General features: G+C 39.2%; 2 protein-coding genes across 2 annotated transcripts; both read left to right on the top strand.

Annotated features, from left to right (window-relative positions):
- The first annotated feature begins 2709 nt into the window (after positions 1 to 2709).
- On the top strand, positions 2710 to 10984 carry LOC131197033 (vomeronasal type-2 receptor 26-like). The gene is made up of 6 exons (XM_058180621.1): positions 2710 to 2903; positions 3931 to 4222; positions 4636 to 5499; positions 8859 to 9086; positions 9833 to 9959; positions 10086 to 10984. The coding sequence occupies exons 1-6, from the start codon at positions 2710 to 2712 to the stop codon at positions 10982 to 10984; spliced, it is 2604 nt and encodes an 867-aa protein (XP_058036604.1).
- Positions 10985 to 16633: 5649 nt separating this feature from the next.
- Positions 16634 to 23062, top strand: LOC131197040 (vomeronasal type-2 receptor 26-like). Its single transcript, XM_058180638.1, has 6 exons — positions 16634 to 16833; positions 18858 to 19149; positions 19549 to 20412; positions 20944 to 21171; positions 21912 to 22038; positions 22164 to 23062. The coding sequence occupies exons 1-6, from the start codon at positions 16634 to 16636 to the stop codon at positions 23060 to 23062; spliced, it is 2610 nt and encodes an 869-aa protein (XP_058036621.1).

The following is a 23062-nucleotide window of genomic DNA, read 5'->3' on the forward strand; positions in this document are numbered from 1 at the left end:
TCGCATATTTTTCCCGCACGATGTCCGCAGCGGAAAGGAACTATAGCCAACTAGACTGGGAAGCCCTGGCTATAGTTTCTGGGGTTAAAAAATTCCACGAGTACCTGTTTGGGCGACAATTTGAAATAGTCACAGACTACAGACCTTTATTGGGACTATTGGCGGGGGACCGTCCAACACATATTGCATTATCATCCAGGCTGACCCGTTGGACTATTTTCCTGGCAGCATATTCGTACAAACTGTCTCACCGACTGGGCAAGGACTTGGGACATGCAGTAGATGCCCATTGCCAGAGACTATTGAAGACCCGACCCCAGGGACGCCCGTCTTGTTAATTGACTTTTTGGACTCTGGCCCAGTCACATCTACGGAAGTGACTAGGGCATCTTACAAAGACATTGTCGTCAGAACTGTGATAGGTTGGGTGCAGAGGGGATGGCCCGCTGCACCGGGGGATCGTTTCAAAGAGTTTACAAAAAAGCATTCAGAACTGTCGGTACAAGGGGGTTGTCTGTTATGGGGGGATAGAGTGGTTATTCTGGAGAAATTATGAGGGCATGTGTTGGAACTATTGCATGTGGGCCACCCGGGGATTGTGAGGATGAAAAGCCTAGCGAGAAGTTACGTGTGGTTGCCACAAATGGATAAAGACATTAGCGAAAGGGTAGGGAAATGCCAAGCATATCAAGAATCAAGGCCACTACTCCCAACAGCCCCCATAAGGGATTGGGAGAAACCCTAGGGTCCTTGGTCCAGGATCCACATAGATTTTGCTAGGCCATTCCATGGGCAGACCTTCTTAATTGTGGTAGATGCCTACTTGAAGTGGTTAGAAATTTTACTCATGAAAACCACAACAGCGGAAGCTGTAATCACAGTCTTGAGGCATCTATTTGTGACACATGGGTTGCCCGACACCCTAGTGTCCGATAACGGCCCACAGTTCACGGCCACCCAGTTTGAGGGGTACTTGGCAGAAGAGGGCATCCGACATGTCCTCTCGGCACCTTTCCACCCGGCGACGAACGGACTTGCAGAACTTTTCTTACACAGTGCCAAGGAAGTGCTATCTAGAATTAGCCCAGGAGATTGGCAATCCAAAATTGATACCTTCCTGGCAGTCCAACATAGAACTCCCTGTGTGACCACCGGCCGCAGCCCATCGGAGTTATTAATGGGTAGAAGACTCCGGTGCCCCCTAGATTGGTTAAACCAACATACTCCCCTGATGGGTACCAAAGCACAAAGGGAAGAACCAGAACAATGACAACAGGTGACCCGGTATGGGCACATAACTATAGTGAGGGCCCAGCATGGCTAAAGGGAACAATTGTAGGAGTGAGGGCCCAAAGTCATACATAGTGGACATGGGGGATGGCCGAGTGTGGAGACGCCACATAGATCAATTACGAAAAAGAATACAAAACAATCCAGAAACCAAACAGCCAGACCCTGACTACCCAATAGTTGAACCAACAGCTAACTCAACCCCGAGGTGATCGGAGGACTTAGCTGAGTATGAAGAAGTCCAGCAACGCCAACCGGCTCCTCCAGAGGACAGCAGGGATGACTCTGACAATAATCCAAAGCCGGATGGCCCAGAGGAGGAGCTGGGAGGAACAAACAGTCCCTCCGACCAGCTCTACTCACTCCCAGGGAATGAATTCCACAGGTCAGAAAGAGTTAGGAGACGCCCTGTCTATCTGCGTGACTATGTGGAAAAATAACATGCAAATGTTATGCAAAAAGCTATGTAAATATGGTAAAATGTGTTCTGGGAGGGGAGGAGTGTAATGTATTTGAATTTTAGGAGGGAAATTTGGGCGGGAAAATGCACGTTGCTGATTGGCTGATGCCTCAGCCAAAATACTATTTAAAGAGGGGTTTTTGCCTGTTGGCTTTTGCTGGGATCACAATAAACCAAAGAGCTGTTGTCACTTGTATCGTCTCCTGCCTCTTCATTGCCCGAACTTAACACCCTGAGTCTTCGGAGAAGGGCGGGATATAAATTCAAATTTAAAAAAAATGCTTCTAGATGTGGGAAAAGAAATAACATTCTTTAGAATATATGAGAATGTTTGTCAGAGAATGTACAAGACATTATTTTGAAGAGTTTTAGAGTGCTTAAGGTAATTTAAAAAAAAAAAAGATCGGTGTTGTTTTCTCCCCGGAAAACATGCTTACAATAAATGACAGATACCTTCTGGATTTGTTCTTTTTTTGAGTGTGTGTGTGTGTGAAAAATTGGTAGAAAATAAATGCGGTATCTTGAAAAAAAGCTCTATTTTTATTTCTACAATTATAATAATAAAATATATATTCTATTGCAAATCTCCCTTATACTACTTTTGTTGGGATTTGCTCATTAAAAAAAAAAATAGCTGAACCACCACATCAAAACAAAATAATTACATCCTAGAGGAATTACTGTAGGCCAAAACATGGAAGGCTGCACAGAAGGCTATTGAAATTCAGCAACAATGAAGGTTTCTGTTTGGCTATAAAGTGAGTCTTGAACCACAGAGAGTTTTGTACAAGAGTAGTAATGTCTTTATCAGATTCATTACTTCAAGTACCCACCCTCTGTTCTCTTCTGCCAGAGTATATAATCCTTAGATCTACCTTTAGATGAAGTATTGGATTATACAGGTTTCCCTATGGGTTGGATGCAAGGGAAAACATTTCCACAATAACAAGACCATCAAGATGTTTCTCCTGATGTTTTTGGTGCATAAAGTAATTTCTCTGAGCTGCCCTAAAAGTGATGCTTTCCTTGTTCCACATGAGTGGTACCAGCCTGGAGACTTCACCATTGGTGGGATAGTGTCTCACATCATTTACCACTTTATTGAAATTAAATTTGATGAAAACCCTGCTAGAATACTTTACGAAGTACCAATGTAAGAATTTTTCTTCGCTATTTTTGTTGTTGTTGTTGTTGTTGTTGTTGTTGTTGTTGTTAGTTGCAAAGTCGTGTCCGACCCATCGCGACCCCATGGACAACATTCTTCCAGGCCTTCCTGTCCTCTACCATCCTCTGGAGTCCATTTAAACTCATGCCTACTGCTTCAGTGACTCCATCCAGCCACCTCGTTCTCTGTCGTCCCCTTCTTCTTTTGCCCTCAGTCGTTCCCAGCATTAGGCTCTTCTCCAGTGAGTCCTTCCTTCTCATTAGGTGGCCAAAGTATTTCAGTTTCATCTTCAGGATCTGGCCTTCTAAATCTTAGCCAATCTCAAAAATCCCTCATATGAGTAAAAGCTGTTTGTGCACAAATCTTTTTTTTTTTTTATGTGATCTATGCTTTCTGTGTCTTTCAGAACAAATATTTTTTTCTTTTTCTTTTTTTTTTAAAGAGGTTCAATCACCTTGTTGAACATTTACTGAGGTTAGAGATAATTTTAAAACAGTTTGGCATTATCCCTCCTCATTTACATAAAGTAAATGAGTGACACTGGATTAATTTATTCATGTAAACTTTTCTGAAAATCTTGTAGAAAATAGTGTTTTGAAAAAAGTCACTTCTTGTATTTTTTTTCAGTATATATTTGTTGCAAGTCATGGAAATATTATGTACAAAGTAAGCTTGAATTCTGTAGAAATTAGCAACCAAGAAAAATATTTACAGCTCAAGGTTCAAATGAGGGGTCTTTGGTGCTCTCTGAGACTGGATATTTTTTGGCAAACTAGATAACATCCTCAATGCTAGGCAGTGATGATAATTCTTACTTTGGGTAATGAAACGTTTGCAAGAAAGCCACCAAGTTCAGAAAGCACCAAGGATCCCTCTGTAGAAATCATTAAGAACTTTAGAAAAGCGAGGGATGATCTTTTTACTAATGTCAGTGAAAGAAATGTTTGTTATTCATCGAGAAATGATGGGAATTGTCAACTTACTTTTTCATCTGGGCTTTTTAAAATATTTGCAGCGTTATCACCAAATTTCATCAACACGTCCTTGCCTTGGCATTTGCTGTGAAGGAGATCAATGAGGATCTCCAGATCTTACCTAACGTCACTCTTGGGTTCCACATCTATGATAGTTACAACAATGCGGGGATGACCTATCGCACCACTCTGGACCTGCTTTTCAAATCCCGGGAATTTGTCCCTAACTACAGATGTGACAACCAGAAGAATCTCATGGCTATCATTGGAGGATTGGATTTTGAAACATCATCTTACATAGGTGAACTTATAGGTTTCTTCAAGATTCCACAAGTAAGCTGTGATGAGGTTGAGGAAGGAAATTCTATATTTTATTGTTGTTAATATTGTTATGGAATATTTCATAAGCATCAAAGATTAGGCTTATGTTTGTGTTAAAATGTTCTGCATTTCTAAAGGTTTACTAATTAGTTCTACTTTTCTGAAACTATAATACCAGACACAGGATGTGAGTATCCAAAGACGTTTCATATATAAGGGAAGAATGAATGGTAGGACTCTTTGCACCCATTAAAGCAATTGTTTTCTGATATGTCTTTGAAGTAATTCTAAGAAACTCCTTTCTACAGTGATGTTTAGAAGAATTTTGGGACAATGTTCCCTGGATGTATTTCATAAGAAAACTAGATAAGAAAAAATAGATTTGATTTAACATTTCAACAGAATACTATTCTACTTTCTTATAGCTGACATATGGCTCATTAGTCCAAGATGCATTTGAGACCAGTAAGCTCTCTTCACTTTATTTCATGGTCCCAAAAGAGGACCATCAGTACATTGGGATTATCCAACTGCTTCACCATTTCAAGTGGACATGGATTGGGATTTTTGCTGTTGATAACAACAATGGAGAAAATTTCTTACAGAAAATGCAGCCCTTACTCTCACAGAATGGAATATGTTCATCATTTGTAGAAAGGCTTTCCCAACTAATCCATGTGGAAGACTTCCCAAGACTTTATCAAGCAGTCTCAGTTATCTCCATTAATATGCTGAATAGCAAAGCCAATGCATTTCTCGTCTATGGAGAATCCTGGGCAATTACGTGGCTGAGAGCTGTCACATTTGTGGTAGATCCTGAAAGCAAGGAAATTGCATTGTTTAGAAAAGTGTGGATCATGACTGCACAGATTGATTTCATATTATCTGGATTTCAAGTCAGTTGGGATCTGCAGATGTTCCACGGGGCTCTTTCCTTTACTGTTCATTCAACAGCAGTTGTAGGTTTCAAGGAATTTCTTCAGAGTGTAAATCCTCTTTCACTCTCCAGAGATGGATTTCTGCAGGACGTTTGGGAACAATCGTTTGATTGTTCATTTCCAAAACCGGAATTACAAGAAAGGCAGAGTAATCCATGCACTGGACAGAAAAAGTTAGAAGATCTTCCTTCTCCTTTGTTTGAAATGGAAATGACTGGCCACAGCTACAGCGTCTACAATGCTATTTATGCTGTGGCTCATGCTTTACAAACTCTGTACACATTATGTTTCAATAGAAAAAAAGCTATAATGGGTAAACAAACTGGCTATCTAGATCTCCAGGCTTCTCAGGTATTCTTTTTTCTTTCTTTTTTTCATTTGTCACAACAGTATACACAAACATCGACATAAATAAAAAACAACACATCATAAAAGAAAAAAAATATATAAGTAAAAGTATGCAACAGCTATGTTAATTTGATATAATGAAAGGAACAATAGGACAGGAATGGTAGGCACTTTCTTATGCATGCCCCTTATAGTCCTCTTAGGAATGGGGTGAGGTCGAAGATTTTGGGATTTTGAGTAGAGACTATGGAGTCAGGTAATGAGTTCCAAGCGTTAACAACCTTGTTACAGAAGTCATATTTTCTGCAATCAAGTTTGAAGCGGTTGACATTAAGTTTGAATCTATTGTTTGCTCTTGTATTATTGCGATTGAAGCTGAAGTAGTCTTTTACAGGAAGGATATTGCAATAGATGATTTTGTGTGTTAAACAAAATTTGTGTATTCTCTCTGCATTGGACACTTCTTTGATTTCAATGAACAGTTTGATGTAGAATTATCTTTTGAATCTACTATGGAAAGTCTTAATATTTGCTACATGTTAAGTATGAGAAACAACCTATAAATAAGGAAAAATGTCCTGACAGTGAGAATAATTAATGAGTGGAAACCTTGCCCCTAGAAGTTGAGGAGACTCCAACATTGGAGATTTTTGCAGTCATTAGGTAGTGATTTGTCTAAAATGGTATTAAGTCTCCTCCTTCAGCAATGTATTGGACTAGAAGACTTCCAAGGACACTTTCAACACCGTTTTTCTTCTTTTGTATAAAATAGATTCAGAAAAACTAGTTTTTGTTTTCCCCATTTTCCATATTCGGATCATTGAGTCTGTTGTGCCTCACCCGTCCCCCTCTCAGCAGCCGGGCTCCTCCCATCTCCTATTATCTGAGCCAGAGACTGATAGTGAAGAAGAATGGCCTGGCATGCCTCCAACCCCCAGCCCTAGCACCATGCCCGGACAAACTGAGCAAGAAGCCAGCCACGAGCTAGAATTACCGGCAGCTGAGCAGGAGGACAAAACGTGGACAGATCCCCGCTTCCGGAGAATGGAGAGGCAACGTCAGCAAAAGGAAGGGAGGGGCAGGCCTGGATAAGTGCTGAGTCATGGAGCCACACCCCATGGCCTATATAAAGGATCTGCTTTTTGGCATTCCTTGAGTCAGGCAAAGTCTCATCTGGTTGCTGAAGTCACACCTTGGATTCCTGCCTGCCCTGAGAACTCTGACAGGAATTTGGCAAAGCTGCAGAGACTTCGTGGCCACGCTTGATACAGACTTCCCAGACCCGGCCGTCAGAGGAGGAGTGGGATACGACAGAGTCCCTTTCTTCTTTTGCCCTCAATCTTTCCCATCATTAGGCTCTTCTCCAGTGAGTCCTTCCTTCTCATTAGGTGGCAAAAGTATTTGAGTTTTATCTTCAGGATCTGGCCTTCTGAAGAGCAGTCAGGGTTGATCTCCTCTAGGACTGACGGTTTTTTCGCCTTGCAATCCAAGGGACTTGCAGCAGTCTTCTCCAGCACCAGAGTTCAAAGGCCTCAATTCTTTGGCACTCAACTTTTGCATTCTCCTTCTTTACCTGCATCAAGAGGCTCTTTAATTCCTCTTCATTTTCTGCTATTATAGTGGTATCATCTGCACTATATAAATTACAACACAATAAAAGATTTGGAAAGGACCTTGCTGTTTCCTCCCCAAGCAGGAAACCCTGTACAATTTCAGACAAATGGTTGTCCAATCTCTTTTTAAAAACTTCCAGTGTTGGAATACCCATAACTTCTGGAAGTAAACTACTCCTTAATTGTTCCGTCAGGAAATTTCTCCTTACAGTAGTTCTAGCTTGGTTCTCTTCTTGATTAGTTTCCATCAATTTCTACTCATCCTGCCTTCAGGTTCTTTGGAGAACATGTTGACCCCCTCTTCTTTGTGGCAGTTCCTTAGATATTTGAAGACTGCTGTCATGTCATCTCTAGTCTTTCTTTTTATTAAACTAGACATTCCTACAACCATTCTTTGATAGAGTTCGGTGGTTCTGATATCTAATCTTCTACTTCCTTCTGATCCCCTGGGATGTAATCCATCTGGTCCTGGTAATTTGAACTTGTCTAGAGCAGATAGGTTTTCTCTACCATTTCCTTGCTTATTTTGACTTGCATTCCTCATCTGCATTTTGTGTGTGTGTGTGTGTGTGTGTGTGTGTGTGTGTGTGTGTGTGTAGATAGGTGAGGCTGATTTATATAAAGATAGAAGCAAAAAAAATCAATTTTCTCTCATTAATGAACCAATTGTTCCCTTGACCTTTTTATACTTGTCCTTTTTGTATTTCAGTTTATCAGAGAGTTCTTTTTTGAGCCATGCTGATTATTATTATTATTATTATTTTGAGATGTCTTATTTTTCTTGTTTATTGGAATTGTGCTAGACAGGGCTTTTATAATCTCACTTTTGAAATCTTCCATGGCTTCCTGGGTTGTTTTCCCCTTGAGAATTCTAATCCATGGAATATTTCATAAGACCAAAACTCCAGTCTGACTTTGTTCTATTGCTTCTGCTCGCATAATATAAAATTCCAGTTATCGCATCGTCTCTCCCACTGTACATTCCTGAAACTTCAACACCTTCTTTCATTTCATCTTTGTTATTGAGAATTACAATAAATCCAGTATGGCTGACCCTCTACTTCCTGTCTCTACCTTTTATCATGCTTTAGGTATCAGTAGGAATTACGTAGGAAATCATCATAGCTTGTTCAATACAAGATATTTAAAATGATAATTCAGGTTACTTTTCACTGTTTCCTCTAAAAACAATCAATTCTCCAAATACTTCTTCCTGGCTCATGAATTTTTCAGATTGAGAAGCTGAGCTTTCAGTTCTTCTCAGAATTCAAGGGGAATGAATTAAAAGATGCTTTTCAGAAGTGGTATCCATGCTTTGGAACAACTTAATGTTTGCAATAATCTCCATCTTACCTCTATCAAATAATGAGTCTCAAATTTCCAGATCTGGCTAAAGGAAATCTATCATATTTCAGAATATCTTTATGTCAATGAGGGAAGATTAGCTGTGGTTCTGGTTTCATGTTTAAGAAATGAACCTAAATCACAACTGAAGGACTTTGAATCATTCAAATAGCCTATTTTCATTCTGCTTTAGTTCATTCTTATATTTCCTTAAAATAATATCAAATTAATAATAGAGTGGCTATGTACTGTACACTTCTCTGAAATATCAATGATTAAATTTCTAAGTGTACACAATAATTGTTATAGGACTGGGAAGAATGAGTCATGAAACCTGAATATGGTGTTCTCCTCCCTACTACATTGCATTCAATTTCCTTTCTCTTTCATTCTTTTATCATGTAGCTCCATTCATTTCTTCAAGGCAGTTCTTTTAACAATTCAGCTGGGGAGAGAGTGTTCCTGAATGAGAAAGGGGAAGCAACAGGTGGCTTCGACATCACCAACTTGATCACTTTTCCAAACAGATCCTTTCAGAGAGTTAAAGTTGGAAAGATGGATCTCCAGACTCCAAAAGGGAAAGAATTATTCATTGATGAAGATATGATTGTCTGGCACCCAGCTTTTAACCAGGTATTGAATTATTGAATCAGCTAGGCTTAATCCATTTTGATCTGATATTGAATGTAGTCTCTTTAGAAATTTAAATTCTGGGTTTTGTTTTTTTTTTAAATAAACAATGGCATATTCTTTTCAAACCTTCATGATGATCAGACATTCCTCAAATATAAAATATGATGATGTTAGTTGCGAAGCCATGTCAAACCCATCGTGACCCAATGGACAACATTCCTCCAAGCCTTGCTATCCTCTACCATCCTCTGGAGTCCATTTAAGCTCACGCTTACTGTTTCAGTGACTCCATCCAGCCACCTCATTCTCTTTCATCTCCTTCTATTTTTGCCCTCCATCTTTCCCAGCATTAGGCTCTTCTCCAGTGAGTCCTTTCTTCTCATGAGGTGGCCAAAGTATTTCAGTTTCATCTTTGGGATCTGGCCTTCTAAAGAGCAGTCAGGGTTGATCTCCTCTATTTAATTCAGATGACAATATGATATTACAAGGTAAAAGGCATGTTTGCATTTTTGGTTTGGATTTGAATCAGAAATTACTAGAGTGGCCACTTTTCCATGAAATTGTTACTATGCACAATTATTTGCACGTCCTGCTTTTCAAAAAGGATCTTTTCTACATCATCGCAATTTCCACATCTTTTTAAGTTGATGAAGTTGAAAAATTCAATATCTTTTTTGGGAAGTCAAAAACAATTACAAACTGTTTTAAATGTCTCCAGTTTCATAACCTTCTATTCTTATCACCAGGTTCTCCCACTTTCTCGATGCAATGACCCTTGTTTCCCTGGATCCTGGAAGAAAGGGATTGAGGGAAATCAGTTCTGCTGCTATAATTGTGTTCCATGCCCAGAAGGGAAGATTTCAGATCAAAATGGTAGGTTATGCATTTTACCATTTTTCATTAGACTTTAATATACTAGTTTGAGATGCAAAAAATTAATAAAGTGATTTCTAATAATTTGTAATACCTAGATGACAAATTCCTTGATTTTGCTTTCAGAGATGGATGACTGTTTTGAATGTTCAGAAGATTATTATCCAAATCAAGAAAAGAAAGGATGTATCCTGAAACTTCTGGTCTTTCTAACTTTTGAAGAAGCCTTAGGAATTGGTTTAGCCTCAGCAGCTCTTGGTTTCTTCTTCCTGACATCTTGGGTACTTGGAACTTTTATTAAGCATAGAGATACTCCCATTGTCAAAGCCAACAACCGGTTCCTCACCTACACCCTGCTTGTCTCTCTTCAGCTCTGTTTTCTCTCCTCTTTATTCTTTCTCAGCCAACCTGGCAAAGTGACCTGCCTTCTCCGACAATCAATGTTTGGTGTCACTTTCTCAGTGTCAGTTTCTAGTGTATTGGCCAAAACTATCACAGTAGTTGTTGCTTTCATGGCCACGAAACCAGGATCTCAGATGAGGAAATGGGTGGGGAAAAGATTGGCTCTTTCTACTGTCCTTTCCTGTTCTCTCTTACAAGTATGTATTTGTATTCTTTGGTTGCTGACATATCCCCCATTCCCTGAGTTGGACATTCACTCAGAATTCAAAGAAATGATTTTACAGTGCAATGAGGGGTCATCTTTCTTCTTCTACTGTGTCTTGGGCTACATGGGTATCTTGGCCATTGCCAGCTTTATTGTGGCTTTTCTAGCCCGTAAATTACCTGACAGCTTTAATGAAGCCAAGTTCATCACCTTCAGCATGTTGGCCTTTTGCAGTGTGTGGGTCTCTTTTTTCCCATCCTATCTGAGCACAAAAGGCAAAGCCATGGTAGCTGTGGAGGTCTTCTCCATCTTGGCCTCTAGTGCTGCATTACTGGGATGCATATTTTTGCCAAAGTGCTACATCATTATTTTACGGCCTGAGCTAAACCACAGGGAGCAACTCATAAAGAGAAATTAGTATATCATGTGATATTTCTGACTTAGCAGAACTTTTCAAAAAAGGAAAAGAAAAACTTCCGCCTACAGGAAAATTATATACAAGTTTAGAAACATAGACATTATTTCTGTTAAATAATGATTTATATAGGATATATATGATTATTAGAATTTATTATTGCTGGACTTTCTAAGTAAATTCTCATGTTGCTGCATTTCCATCATTTCCCAAGTTTCTTTAACCTAATCCTTTCCCCATTTCAACACTCCTGTTGAACTTGACTTTGATAATCTAGGTTTCGTGGTTCCTGTTAAGATATTTCAGATATTTATTCAAACAATGTTCATTGTTTGCAGATACATTTTCATGGCTGTTATACTTTCAAATTCATAAAGCACTATGTAAATATAGTAAAAAGTAATTATCTTTTTATGAATATATATTTAACATAGTATTATACAATATCAGTTTGAAATTTTTTAGGCTTCTTTGATATGAAAATTTATTGAGTTTGTTAATCCGATACATTTAACAGTATTTAACAAATACTTTCATGGTGGATCATAACCATTCACTTTCTATCCATAAATCTATTTTCATTGCAATCTGTTACCAGATTTTAGTAATATGGAAAATTCAGAGAAATGGAATTAAATATATTTTTCTTCTGTCTCATCATTAATTCAAAGTTGTACTGAACAAAAACCATAATAAAGAGTGATTTCAATCAGTATGGAATTAGAAGGCATTTTTCAACAAAAGCAAAGATGAAATCCAGTGCAAATTCCAGAAAAAAATATACACTTTTCTTTGATAGAGGGAGCAATTACAAAAATGGAAATATCTGAGGTAAAATTTTGAGTGTTTCTCATAAAGATTGACCTCCTTTTCATGGCCTCCTGCAACACTCTGCTGGCTATTTTGGGCCTGTTTTCCAGCCATTTCTGGGCTCTTTTTTTGGCCATTTTGTCCTGTTTTTTGGTCCAATTTTTTTGGGCTGATTTTCAGGCCATTTTTAGCTGGCACAGTACTGCAGGAGGCTATGGAGGATGAAAATGAGGCACAGGGGGCTGCACTCAGCTCTTTTTAGCCACCAGAGCAGGGGGGGAAATCCAGCAGGGTTTGAGATAACTGGTAGCGGAAATTTTGAGTAGTTCGGACAACTGGTTAATACCACATCTGGCTGGCCCCAGAGTGCGATGGGAATGGAGATTTTGCAGTATCCTTTGAAAAAGAAATAAAACCAAGAAAGAGACAGAACAGGTAGTAAAAAAAATTTTGGATTTCACCACTGCGCCAGAGGCACTGCATGTTGATCCTTTGACATTTCCAGATATTTATAAACTGAAATTCAAAGAATATTATTGAATAAAAACGTATGACATACCATTGTAAGGAATTTATTTATTTAAGAGAATTTATATGGCCACCAATTCACTGTTAGTGTCTCTCAGTTGCTTAAAAAAATAAAAAAAAATAAAAACCCCAAATACAAACTATAAAAATACATCCCTAGAGATAACAAGGGGACGCCGTGGCTCAGGGACTAGGACATTGAGCTTATCGATTGAAAGGTCGGCAGCTCAGCAGTTCGAATCCCTAGTGCTGCCGTGTAACGGGGTGAGCTCCCGTTACTTGTCCCAGCTTCTGCCAACCTAGCAGTTTCGAAAGCACATAAAATGCAAGTAGAAAAATAGAACCATTGTAAGGAATTTATTTATTTAAGAGAATTTATATGGCCACCAATTCACTGTTAGTGTCTCTCAGTTGCTTAAAAAATAAAACCCCAAATACAAACTATAAAAATACATCCCTAGAGATAACAATCAGTCAGTTGAGCCACTTGATGGGCTCCAACCCACTCTGGGTTCCACAGGCCTATTGGCAAAACTGGGTGCTCAGGGCTTTGCAAAAGAGTGTCAAAGTAGGAGCCAATTTCATCTCCATCCGGATGATGCTTCAGAGGGAAAAAGCCTTCACAAAGAATACACTTCTTCTGGGTCCCACCAGATGTCCTTACTTAAGAGAGAGGACACACAACATTCCCTGCCTCTCTGCTCTACCGGATCACATGGATGGGATCAAAAAGAGACGTTTCTTCAAATAACCTGGTCCCAAGCCATGTAGGGCTTAAAGGTGAAATGTACCCAGAGAAATTGTCACCCAATACAACTCTTGCAATAAAGGTGATACATGTGTGCTCACTTAAGAGATAAAGAGGTAGCCAGGTCTATTCATAAGCAAATGCCCTCACCCAAGATCCAACAAAGGTAGGATTAGCCCTCTACCCATCTAGCAACAGAACTCACCACATGCCACCTGGGGAGATTACATCACCCAGCAAGCCTCAAGCAAGTTTGGGACTCAAGACATCCTACAGAGTTGCCCATGCATGGCCCCATAGTGTTTTGTCTCGTCTGATCTCACCACAGCCGGGGCCTTCTTATCTGCTTCCGAACACGGAGGAATGTCCTAGTATGCCTCCCGGCCCCAGCCTTGGCTCCATGCCCAGACAGGCTGAAAAGGAGGAAGTATCTCCAGCCCCCAGCTCTGGCTCCATGCCCAGGCAAGCGGAGATAGACTCCCTCCTCCACAGCATGTGAGCCTGAGGGAGGTCAATTGCCAACAGTTGCAGACTGGTGTGACCCTCGCGTCAGAAGACTTGATAGACGGAGGCAACAGAAGGAAGGGAGGGGCAGGCCTGGATAAGTGCTGAGTCATGGAGCCACACCCCATGGCCTATATAAAGGACCTGCTTTCTGGCATTCTCTGAGTCAGGCAAAGTCTAAACATATCTTGCTGAAGTCACTTTCTGGTCTCCTGCCTGCCCTGAGGACTTTGCTAGGACTTTGGCAGAGCTGCAGAGGCACGCCTGATTCGGTTTCCCTAACCTGGCCATCAGCGGAGGAGTGGGACACGACACATAGGAGTCTGATAACCAATTCAAGGCCCAACAAAGGGCATAAAACCAAGGCACTCTCACCATCTTTGCCCCCTTTTTTTGCTCAGGAACTCAGAAGACTTGATAGACGGAGGCAACAGAAGGAAGGACAGGCCTGGATAAGTGCTGAGTCATGGAGCCACACCCATGGCCTATATAAAGGACCTGCTTTCTGGCATTCTCTGAGTCAGGCAAAGTCTAAACATATCTTGCTGAAGTCACTTTCTGGTCTCCTGCCTGCCCTGAGGACTTTGCTAGGACTTTGGCAGAGCTGCAGAGGCATACTGGTTTCCTAACCTGGCCATCAGCGGAGGAGTGGGACACGACACATAGGAGTCTGATAACCAATTCAAGGCCCAACAAAGGGCATAAAACCAAGGCACTCTCACCATCTTTGCTTTTTTGCTCAGGAACTCAGAAGACTTGATAATTTGACATAGAAGGAAACAGGCCTGGATAAGTGCTGAGTCATGGAGCCACACCCATGGCCTATATAAAGGACCTGCTTTCTGGCATTCTCCGAGTCAGGCAAAGTCTAAACATATCTTGCTGAAGTCACTTTCTGGTCTCCTGCCTGCCCTGAGGACTTTGCTAGGACTTTGGCAGAGCTGACCCGGCCATCAGCGGAGGAGTGGGACACGACACATAGGAGTCTGATAACCAATTCAAGGCCCAACAAAGGGCATAAAACCAAGGCACTCTCACCATCTTTGCCCCCTTTTTTTGCTCAGGAACTCAGAAGCCCAGGAAGCCATGTGATCCTGTTCACCAAGAAACCTTCTTTCCAAGCAACTTCCATGAATCCAGTGTCTTTTTCCCCATTTGGAACTGAACCCAGAAGGATATTTCTTCCAGATTAAGCAAATAGATATGAAAGTGCATTACTCATTTGTTTTCAGCTGCAACAGCCTTCTGCAGCCCTCTGCCAATGAAAACGGAGCTCAGGGGGGCGCACGTATGGCCCTCATGAAGTCTGTTCTTGGCTGCAACGGCCTTCTGCTGTCCTCTGCTAACAAATATGGAGCTGGGTGGCAGCGTGTGATCTTCTTGAGCTCCGTTTTTGCTGACAGAACAATCACAGACAGGTCCTTCGCTGTTTCCAGGGTGGCCCCGCAGGCAAATCTAAGTACCTCAGGGGCCACAGGTCTTCAGTTTGACACCCCTGCAAAACAGATACCATTGGAAAAGGCTTTTTTTTCTTTTTTTTATATGAATAAAAGGTGTTTGAGGAAAAAATTAGGCTTTATTTGTAATCTATAACTTCTCTGTCTTTCAAATGCTTCTAGGTGTGGAAGAAGAAATAAATGTCAGCTGTAGAGGTTCAAAAAAGAAAGATTCTTAGGCCCATAGTTAGCCAATGGTATACTTTACTAAAGACAAATGGTTACAGAAGAAGCAAAGCTGGATCTGAGGTTTTCATGCCTGAATTATATGGTAAACTTTTCCCTGTTCCCTTTCACCCCTTGATAATGAAGAAGTATCCAACTATGTGCTGACAAATGGTTTCGGTAACGGAAGTAGTGGAATTCATTTTTTTTACTACTAGTTCTGTCTCTTAATTTTTTCATGGAAGGAAAGATACTGCAAAATCTCCATTCCGACCCCACTCCAGGGGAAGGATACTGCAAAATCCCCATTCCCTCCCCACTCTGGGACCAGCCAGAGGTGGTATTTGGCAGTTCTCCGAACTACTCAAAATGACTGCTACCAGTTCTCTAGAACCTGTCAGAACCTGTTGAATAGCACCCCTGGGTAACAGTCATTGACTACTCAGCTGGCTGCATTCCTTTGCTTGATCATGGAATGACCAGCAATTTTCATAGGATGATATCAGGCTTGGTTTTGTTTCCTCATTGTAACCCATGGGTACCCTCCCTCGAGTTTTCCCCCCACAGCTTCCTCCCCCCCCTCTCTCACAGTGCAGCCCTGATAATAGTTTAGTCTAGTTTATGTTAAATTGTTTCCAATAGAACGTATGAAATTTTGGTGCAAGTAATCTTTTGAAGATTTTTTAGTGAACTTAAGGTAATTCATTTAAAAGATTTTGCATTGTTACTCCTCACAAACAATACAGACAATAAGGGACTGATATCTGCTGGATCTGTTCATATTCTATTTTGTGAAAAAAATTGGTAGAAAATAAATGTGGTATCTTGAAAAACAGCACCATTTTTATTTCTATAATTTCAATAATTGAATATATAGTCTACTGAAAATCTTCCTGATGCTACTTTCATTGGTCTTTGCTTGTTTAAAAAAAAAACTGAGGCATCAGCCACTTACTATCTGATAAAAACAAAATAATTATCTCCTAGAGGAATCACCATATTTTCTTCCAATGGCCTAAGCATCAAAGGCTCCACAGAAGGGTATTTATATCCAACAACATTCAAGGCTTTTGTTTGGCTATAAAGTAAGTCCTGAACCACTGGGAGATTGGCACAAGGGATATTAAGAGCTCTGTCAAATTCATTGCTTTAAGATTCTACCCTCTGTTCTTTTCTGCCAGAGTATCTGTTCAAATCCTTCTGATATTCAAGATACAAATTTGCACTCAGATGGATCTTCAAGTACAAAATAATAGATTTTCTATTTAGATGCATTCTCAGATATAATCCTTGGATTAATCCTTAGATGAAGTATTGGAAGATAGAAATATATATCTCTATATACACTTTCCAATGGAATATAGGAAATAGAATATAAACCATCTGAACAATAACGAAAGCATGAAGATGTTTCTTCTGATGCTTTTGGTGCCCAGAGCAGTTACTCTGAGCTGCCCTGCAGGTGATGTTTTCCTTGCTCCACATGAGTGGTACCAGCCTGGAGACTTCACCATTGGTGGGATGGCATCTCACATGGGCTATGAATTTTATAAAATGAAATTTGATGAAAATCCTGCTAGAATACCTTACGAGGTACCAATGTAAGAATTTCGTTTTCTTTCATAGGCAGATAAAGTTCACATCTATGATAAAGATAGGGTGGATTTTGTTTCGTTTTTGTTTGGTTTTTTTGCATTGCCCAATTCATAGATTCTGCATTAAATTTCACTCAGCTTATCTTAAAATTCCAGGACACGGATGAAGAAGCTTTTTATGTGTCTATTAAGTCATACTAGGACAACTTTCAGTGAATTGCATTTCAAAACTTTTAATTTTATGCCATTTTGAAATATATAATAACAGATCTATGACTGTATAATAACATAGATTTTAAATATGAATATATATGTTTTGGGAGAAGCGGTGGCAAGCTAAGACACTGAGCATTGATCAAAAGTCATTCAGCTTGAATCTAGTGCTGCCATGAAGGGTGATGATTTGTCCCAGCTTCTGCCAACCTAGCAGTTCAAAGCACGTATAAAAATGCAAGTAGAAAAATAGGGACCTCCTTTGGTGGGAATGTTACATGTCGCCTTTTAGTCATGCTCCATATGATCACAGAGATGTCTTGACAGTGGCTTTCTGCTTGAAATGGAGATGACAGCTAGAGTCGGGAACGACTAGCACGTATGTGTGAGGAAAACCTTTACCTTAGATATGTTTTAATACCATTTGGATGAAGATATCAACAATCAAGAAGTAAACAATATGCCAATCAAGGAACTAGAAAGTCAGACAAAGAAACAGTAAATAATAGCCTAATCAAGGAACTTTTCACATCAATACTGATAGTATATAAAAGAGAAAACCCTACTCCCTTTTAGAATTAATGATGTTACCTAATTTGGTAATGAAACATTTGTAAGAAAACAACCAAGATCAAAGAACCCCAACAAATGAGTAAAACTGTTTGTGCACAAATCTTTTTTTAAAAATGTAATCTATGCTTTCCGTGTCTTTCATCTGGTTCTGACACAACAAATATTTTTCTTTACATTTTTTTAAAAGATGTTCAATCACCTTGTTGAACATCTACTGAGGTTAAGGTAATTTTTTTAAAGGTTGGGCATTAGCCCTCCACATCAAACATACACCTGATTAACATATTCATGTAACATTATCTGAAAATCTTGTAGAAAATATAGTATTTTGAAAAAAGTCACTACTTGTATTTGTTGCAGTATATATGTGTTGCAAGTCATGGAAATATTATGTAAAAATTATAATTCGAACTCTTTAGAACTTCAGCTTCAGTTAGTCCAGAATGCAGCTTGAATAGAAGCTCAGAGCTCATGTCAGATTAGACTACTGGCTATGTTTTTTGCTATTTTAAGGTGTTGGTTAGATTTTGCATGGCTTAGTTGGGAACAGATGCTGTTAACATGTAGAGTGTCACAGAGAGGGACTTCTCATGTTAAACAATCTGGCAGGCCCCAAAGTTCTGTGTTGTCTGAACAGTTTTCAAATACCTGACCTTGGACTTTCCACAACTGAAGACACATTTTATCCACTAGGCTGGCTTAAATTGAATTTTAAATGTTAAATTTTATTAATTTTAAAGGTTTTTTTAGTGTATGGTAAATTTTTAAATTTTCAGGCTATTTAAATAAGTTTTTAAATTCCGTTTTAATTGTATTTTGTATGTTGTTTTTATTCTGTTTGTACAGTGAGTCCTTGAGAACTATTCAAATCAATCAATCAATCAATAAATAAATAACTTACCAATAAAGGAGAATATTTGCAGCTCAGGGTTGAAATGAGGAGTCCTTAATGCTTTCTGAAATTGGCTCTTTTCTTGCAGACATTTTATTATCCAAACTAGATAACATCCTCAGTGCCAGGCAGTGATGATATTATCTACTTTGGGTAATGAAATGTCTGCAAGAAAGCCACCAAACTCGGAGAGAACCAAGGATCCCTCTGTAGTTAAGAACAATTATTAAGAATTTTAGAAAAAGTGATGATCTTTTTACTACTGACAGAGAAAGAATTGTTTCTTATTCATACAGAAATGATGGGAATTGTCAACTTACTTTTTCAATGGGGGTGTTTAAACCATTTGCAGCATAATCACCAAATTTCATCAACATGTCCTTGCCTTGGCCTTTGCTGTGAAGGAGATCAATGAGGATCCACAGATCATACCTAACGTCACTCTTGGGTTCCACATCTATGACAGTTACCTGAATCCGAGGATGACCTATCGCACCACCCTGGACCTGCTTTTCAAATCTCAGGAATTTGTCCTTAACTACAAATGTGACAATCAGAGGAATCTCATGGCTATCATTGGAGGATTGGATTTTGAAACATCGTCTCATATAGGTGAACTTACAGGTTTCTTCAAGATTCCACAAGTAAGCTGCGATGACATTGAGGAGGGAAATTCTATATTTTGTTGTTGTTATGGAATATATGATGAACATCAAAGATTAGGTTTAGGTTTTCTTAAGATGATCTGCATGGCTTATGGTTTACTAAATAGCATCCTTTTCTGAAACTATAATACCAAATATAAAAAGTAAGTATCCAAAGACATTCCATACCTGAGGGAAATTGATATAATACTCTTGCACCTATTGAAACAATTTTCTCTTATACGTCTCTGAAGTAAATCCAATTAATTTCCTTTCTATATTAATATTTAGAAGAATTCTTGGGAATATGTTTCCAAAATGTATTTCATAAGAAAACTAAATATGAAAAAATAGATTTGATTTAACATTTCAACAGAATACTATTCTACTTTCTTATAGTTGACATATGGCCCATTAGCCCAAGATGCATTTGGGACCAGTATGCTCTCTTCACTTTATTTCATGGTCCCAAAAGAGGACCAGCAGTACATTGGGATTATCCAACTGCTTCACCATTTCAAGTGGACATGGATTGGGATTTTTTCTGTAGATAACAACAATGGAGAAAATTTCTTACAGAAAATGCAGCTTTTACTCTCACAGAATGGAATATGTTCATCATTTGTACAAAGGCTTTCCCAACTAGTCCATATGGAAGACCTACCAGGATTTTATCTAAAAATCTCAGTTATCTCCATTAATATGATGAATAGCAAAGCCAATGCATTTCTCATCTATGGAGAATCCTGGGCAATTACGTGGCTAAGAACTGTCATGTTTATCGTAGATCCTGAAAGCAAGGAAATTGCATTGTTTACAAAGGTGTGGATCATGACTGCACAGATTGATTTCATATTATCTGGATTGCAAGTCAGTTGGGATCTCCAGATGTTCCACGGGGCTCTTTCCTTCACTGTTCATTCAACAGAAGTCGTAGGTTTCAAGGAATTTCTTCGGACCATCAATCCTCTTTCAGTCTCCAGAAATGGGTTTCTGCAGGGCGTTTGGGAACAATCATTTGATTGTTCATTTCCAAAACCAGAATTACAAGAAATGGATAATAAGCCGTGTGATGGGCAGAAGAAGCTAGAAGATCTTCCTGCACCTTTGTTTGAAATGGAAATGACTGGCCATAGCTACAGCATCTACAATGCCGCTTATGCTGTGGCTCATGCTTTGCAGTCTCTGCACACATTACGTTTCAATAGAAAAAAAGCTATAATGGGTAAACAAACTGACCATCTAGATCTCCAGGCTTGTCAGGTATTCTCTCTGCATTGGACACTTCTTTGATTTCAATGAACAGTTTGATGTAAAATTATCTTTTGAATCTACTATGGAAAGTCTTAATATTTGCTACATGTTAAGTATGAGAAACAACCTATAAATAAGGAAAAATGTCCTGACAGTGAGAATAATTAATGAGTGGAAACCTTGCCCCTAGAAGTTGAGGAGACTCCAAGGTCAATGGGGGAAGACTAGCTATGGTCCTGGTTTCATTACAGTTTAAGAAATGAACCTAAATCACAACTGAAGGACTTTGAGTCATTCAAATAGCCTATTTTCATTCTGCTTTAGTTCATTCTTATCTTTCCTTAAAATAATATCAAATTAATAATAGAGTGGCTATGTACTGTACATATCTATGAAATATCAATGATTAAATTTCTAAGGGTACATATTTAATAATTGTTATAGGACTGGGAAGAATGAGTCAATGAAACTTGAATATGGTGTTCTCCTCCCTACTACATTGTATTCAACTCCCTTTCTCTTTCATTCCTTTTCAAGTAGCTCCATTCATTTCTTCAAGGCATTTCTTTCAACAATTCAGCTGGGGAGAGAGTATTCCTGAATGAGAAAGGGGAAGCAACAGGTGGATTCGACATCACCAACTTGATCACTTTTCCAAACAGATCCTTTCAGAGAGTTAGAGTTGGAAAGATGGATCTACAGACTCCAAAAGGGAAAGAATTATTCATTGATGAAGATATGATTGTCTGGCACCCAGCTTTTAACCAGGTATTGAATTATTGAGTCAGCTAGGCTTAATCCATTTTGATCTGATATTGAATGTAGTCTCTTTAGAAACTTAAATTCTTGTGTTTTTTTTAAAATAAACAATGGCATATTCTTTTCAAACCTTCATGATGATCAGCCATTCCTCAAATTGAAAATATGATGTTGTTAGTTGCGAAGCCATGTCCAACCCATCGCGACCCCATGGACAACGTTCCTCCAGGCCTTCCTGTCCTCTACCGTTCTCTGGAGTCCATTTACGCTCACGCTTACTGCTTCAGTGACTCCATCCAGCCACCTCATTCTCTTTCATTCCCTTCTTCTTTTGCCCTCCATCTTTCCCAGCATTAAGCTCTTCTCCAGTGAGTCCTTCCTTCTCATTAGGTGGCCAAAATATTTCAGTTTCATCTTCAGGATTTGGCCTTCTAAAGAGCAGTCAGGCTTGATCTCCTCTATTTAATTCATATGACAATATGATATTACAATGTAAAAGGCATGTTTGTATTTTTGGTTTGGATTTGAATCAGAAATCACTAGAGTGGCCACTTTTCCTTGATATTGTTACTATGCACAATTATTTGCACATCCTGCCCTTCAAACAGGATCTTTTCTACATCATTGCAATTTCCACATTTTTTTAAGTTGATGAAGTTGAAAAATTCAGTATCTTTTTGGGAAGTCAAAAACAATTACAAACTGTTTTAAATATGTTCAGTTGCATAATCTTCTATTCTTATCACCAGGTTCTCCCACTTTCTCGATGCAATGACCCTTGTTTCCCTGGATCCTGGAAGAAAGGGATTGAGGGGGATCACTTCTGCTGCTATAATTGTGTTCCATGCCCAGCAGGAAAGATTTCAGATCAAAATGGTAGGGTAGAAATTCTACCATTTTTCATTATATTTAATATACTAGTTTTAAATGCAAAAAATTAATAAGGTGATTTCTAATAATTTGGAATACCTAGATGATAAATTCCTTGATTTTGTTTCCAGAGATGGATGACTGTTTTGAATGTTCAGAAGATCATTATCCAAATCAAGAAAAGAAAGGATGTATCCTGAAACTTCTGGTCTTTCTAACTTTTGAAGAAACCTTAGGAATTGGTTTAGCCTCAGCAGCTCTTGGTTTCATCTTACTGACATCTTGGGTACTTGGAACTTTTATTAAGCATAGAGATACTCCCATTGTCAAAGCCAACAACCGGTTCCTCACCTACACTCTGCTTGTCTCTCTTCAGCTCTGTTTTTTCTCCTCTTTATTCTTTCTCAGCCAACCTGGCAAAGTGACCTGCCTTCTCCGACAATCAATGTTTGGTGTCACTTTCTCGGTGTCAGTTTCTAGTGTATTGGCCAAAACTATCACAGTAGTTTTTGCTTTCATGGCCACTAAACCGGGATCTCAGATGAGGAAATGGGTGGGGAAAAGATTGGCTCTTTCTACTGTCCTTTCCTGTTCTCTCTTACAAGTATGCATTTGTATTATTTGGTTGCTGACATATCCCCCATTCCCTGAGTTGGACATGCACTCAGAGCTCAAAGAAATGATTTTACAGTGCAATGAGGGGTCATCTTTCTTCTTCTACTGTGTCTTGGGCTACATGGGTATCTTGGCCATTGCCAGCTTTATTGTGGCTTTCCTTGCCCGTAAATTACCTGACAGCTTTAATGAAGCCAAGTTCATCACCTTCAGCATGTTGGCCTTCTGCAGTGTGTGGATCTCCTTCTTTCCAGCCTATCTGAGCACAAAAGGCAAAGCCATGGTAGCTGTGGAGGTCTTCTCCATCTTGGCCTCCAGTGCTGCATTACTGGGATGCATATTTTTGCCAAAGTGCTACATCATTGTTTTACGGCCTGAGCTAAACCACAGGGAGCAACTCATAAAGAGAAATTAG

Source organism: Ahaetulla prasina, chromosome 4, assembly GCF_028640845.1.
Source record: "Ahaetulla prasina isolate Xishuangbanna chromosome 4, ASM2864084v1, whole genome shotgun sequence".
In the NCBI taxonomy this organism is placed as follows: Eukaryota; Metazoa; Chordata; class Lepidosauria; order Squamata; family Colubridae; genus Ahaetulla; species Ahaetulla prasina.

What these genes read in the sequence shown, in the direction of transcription:
- LOC131197033 (XM_058180621.1), top strand. Translation starts at nt 2,710, where the DNA reads ATGTTTCTCCTGATGTTTTTGGTGCATAAAGTAATTTCTCTGAGCTGC. An exon ending in ATACTTTACGAAGTACCAAT is followed by an intron (nt 2,904 to 3,930) that starts GTAAGAATTTTT and finishes AAATATTTGCAG; the next exon opens with CGTTATCACCAAATTTCATC. An exon ending in GGCACCCAGCTTTTAACCAG is followed by an intron (nt 9,087 to 9,832) that starts GTATTGAATTAT and finishes TCTTATCACCAG; the next exon opens with GTTCTCCCACTTTCTCGATG.
- LOC131197040 (XM_058180638.1), top strand. Translation starts at nt 16,634, where the DNA reads ATGAAGATGTTTCTTCTGATGCTTTTGGTGCCCAGAGCAGTTACTCTG. An exon ending in GTTTCTTCAAGATTCCACAA is followed by an intron (nt 19,150 to 19,548) that starts GTAAGCTGCGAT and finishes ACTTTCTTATAG; the next exon opens with TTGACATATGGCCCATTAGC. An exon ending in AAAGATTTCAGATCAAAATG is followed by an intron (nt 22,039 to 22,163) that starts GTAGGGTAGAAA and finishes TTTTGTTTCCAG; the next exon opens with AGATGGATGACTGTTTTGAA.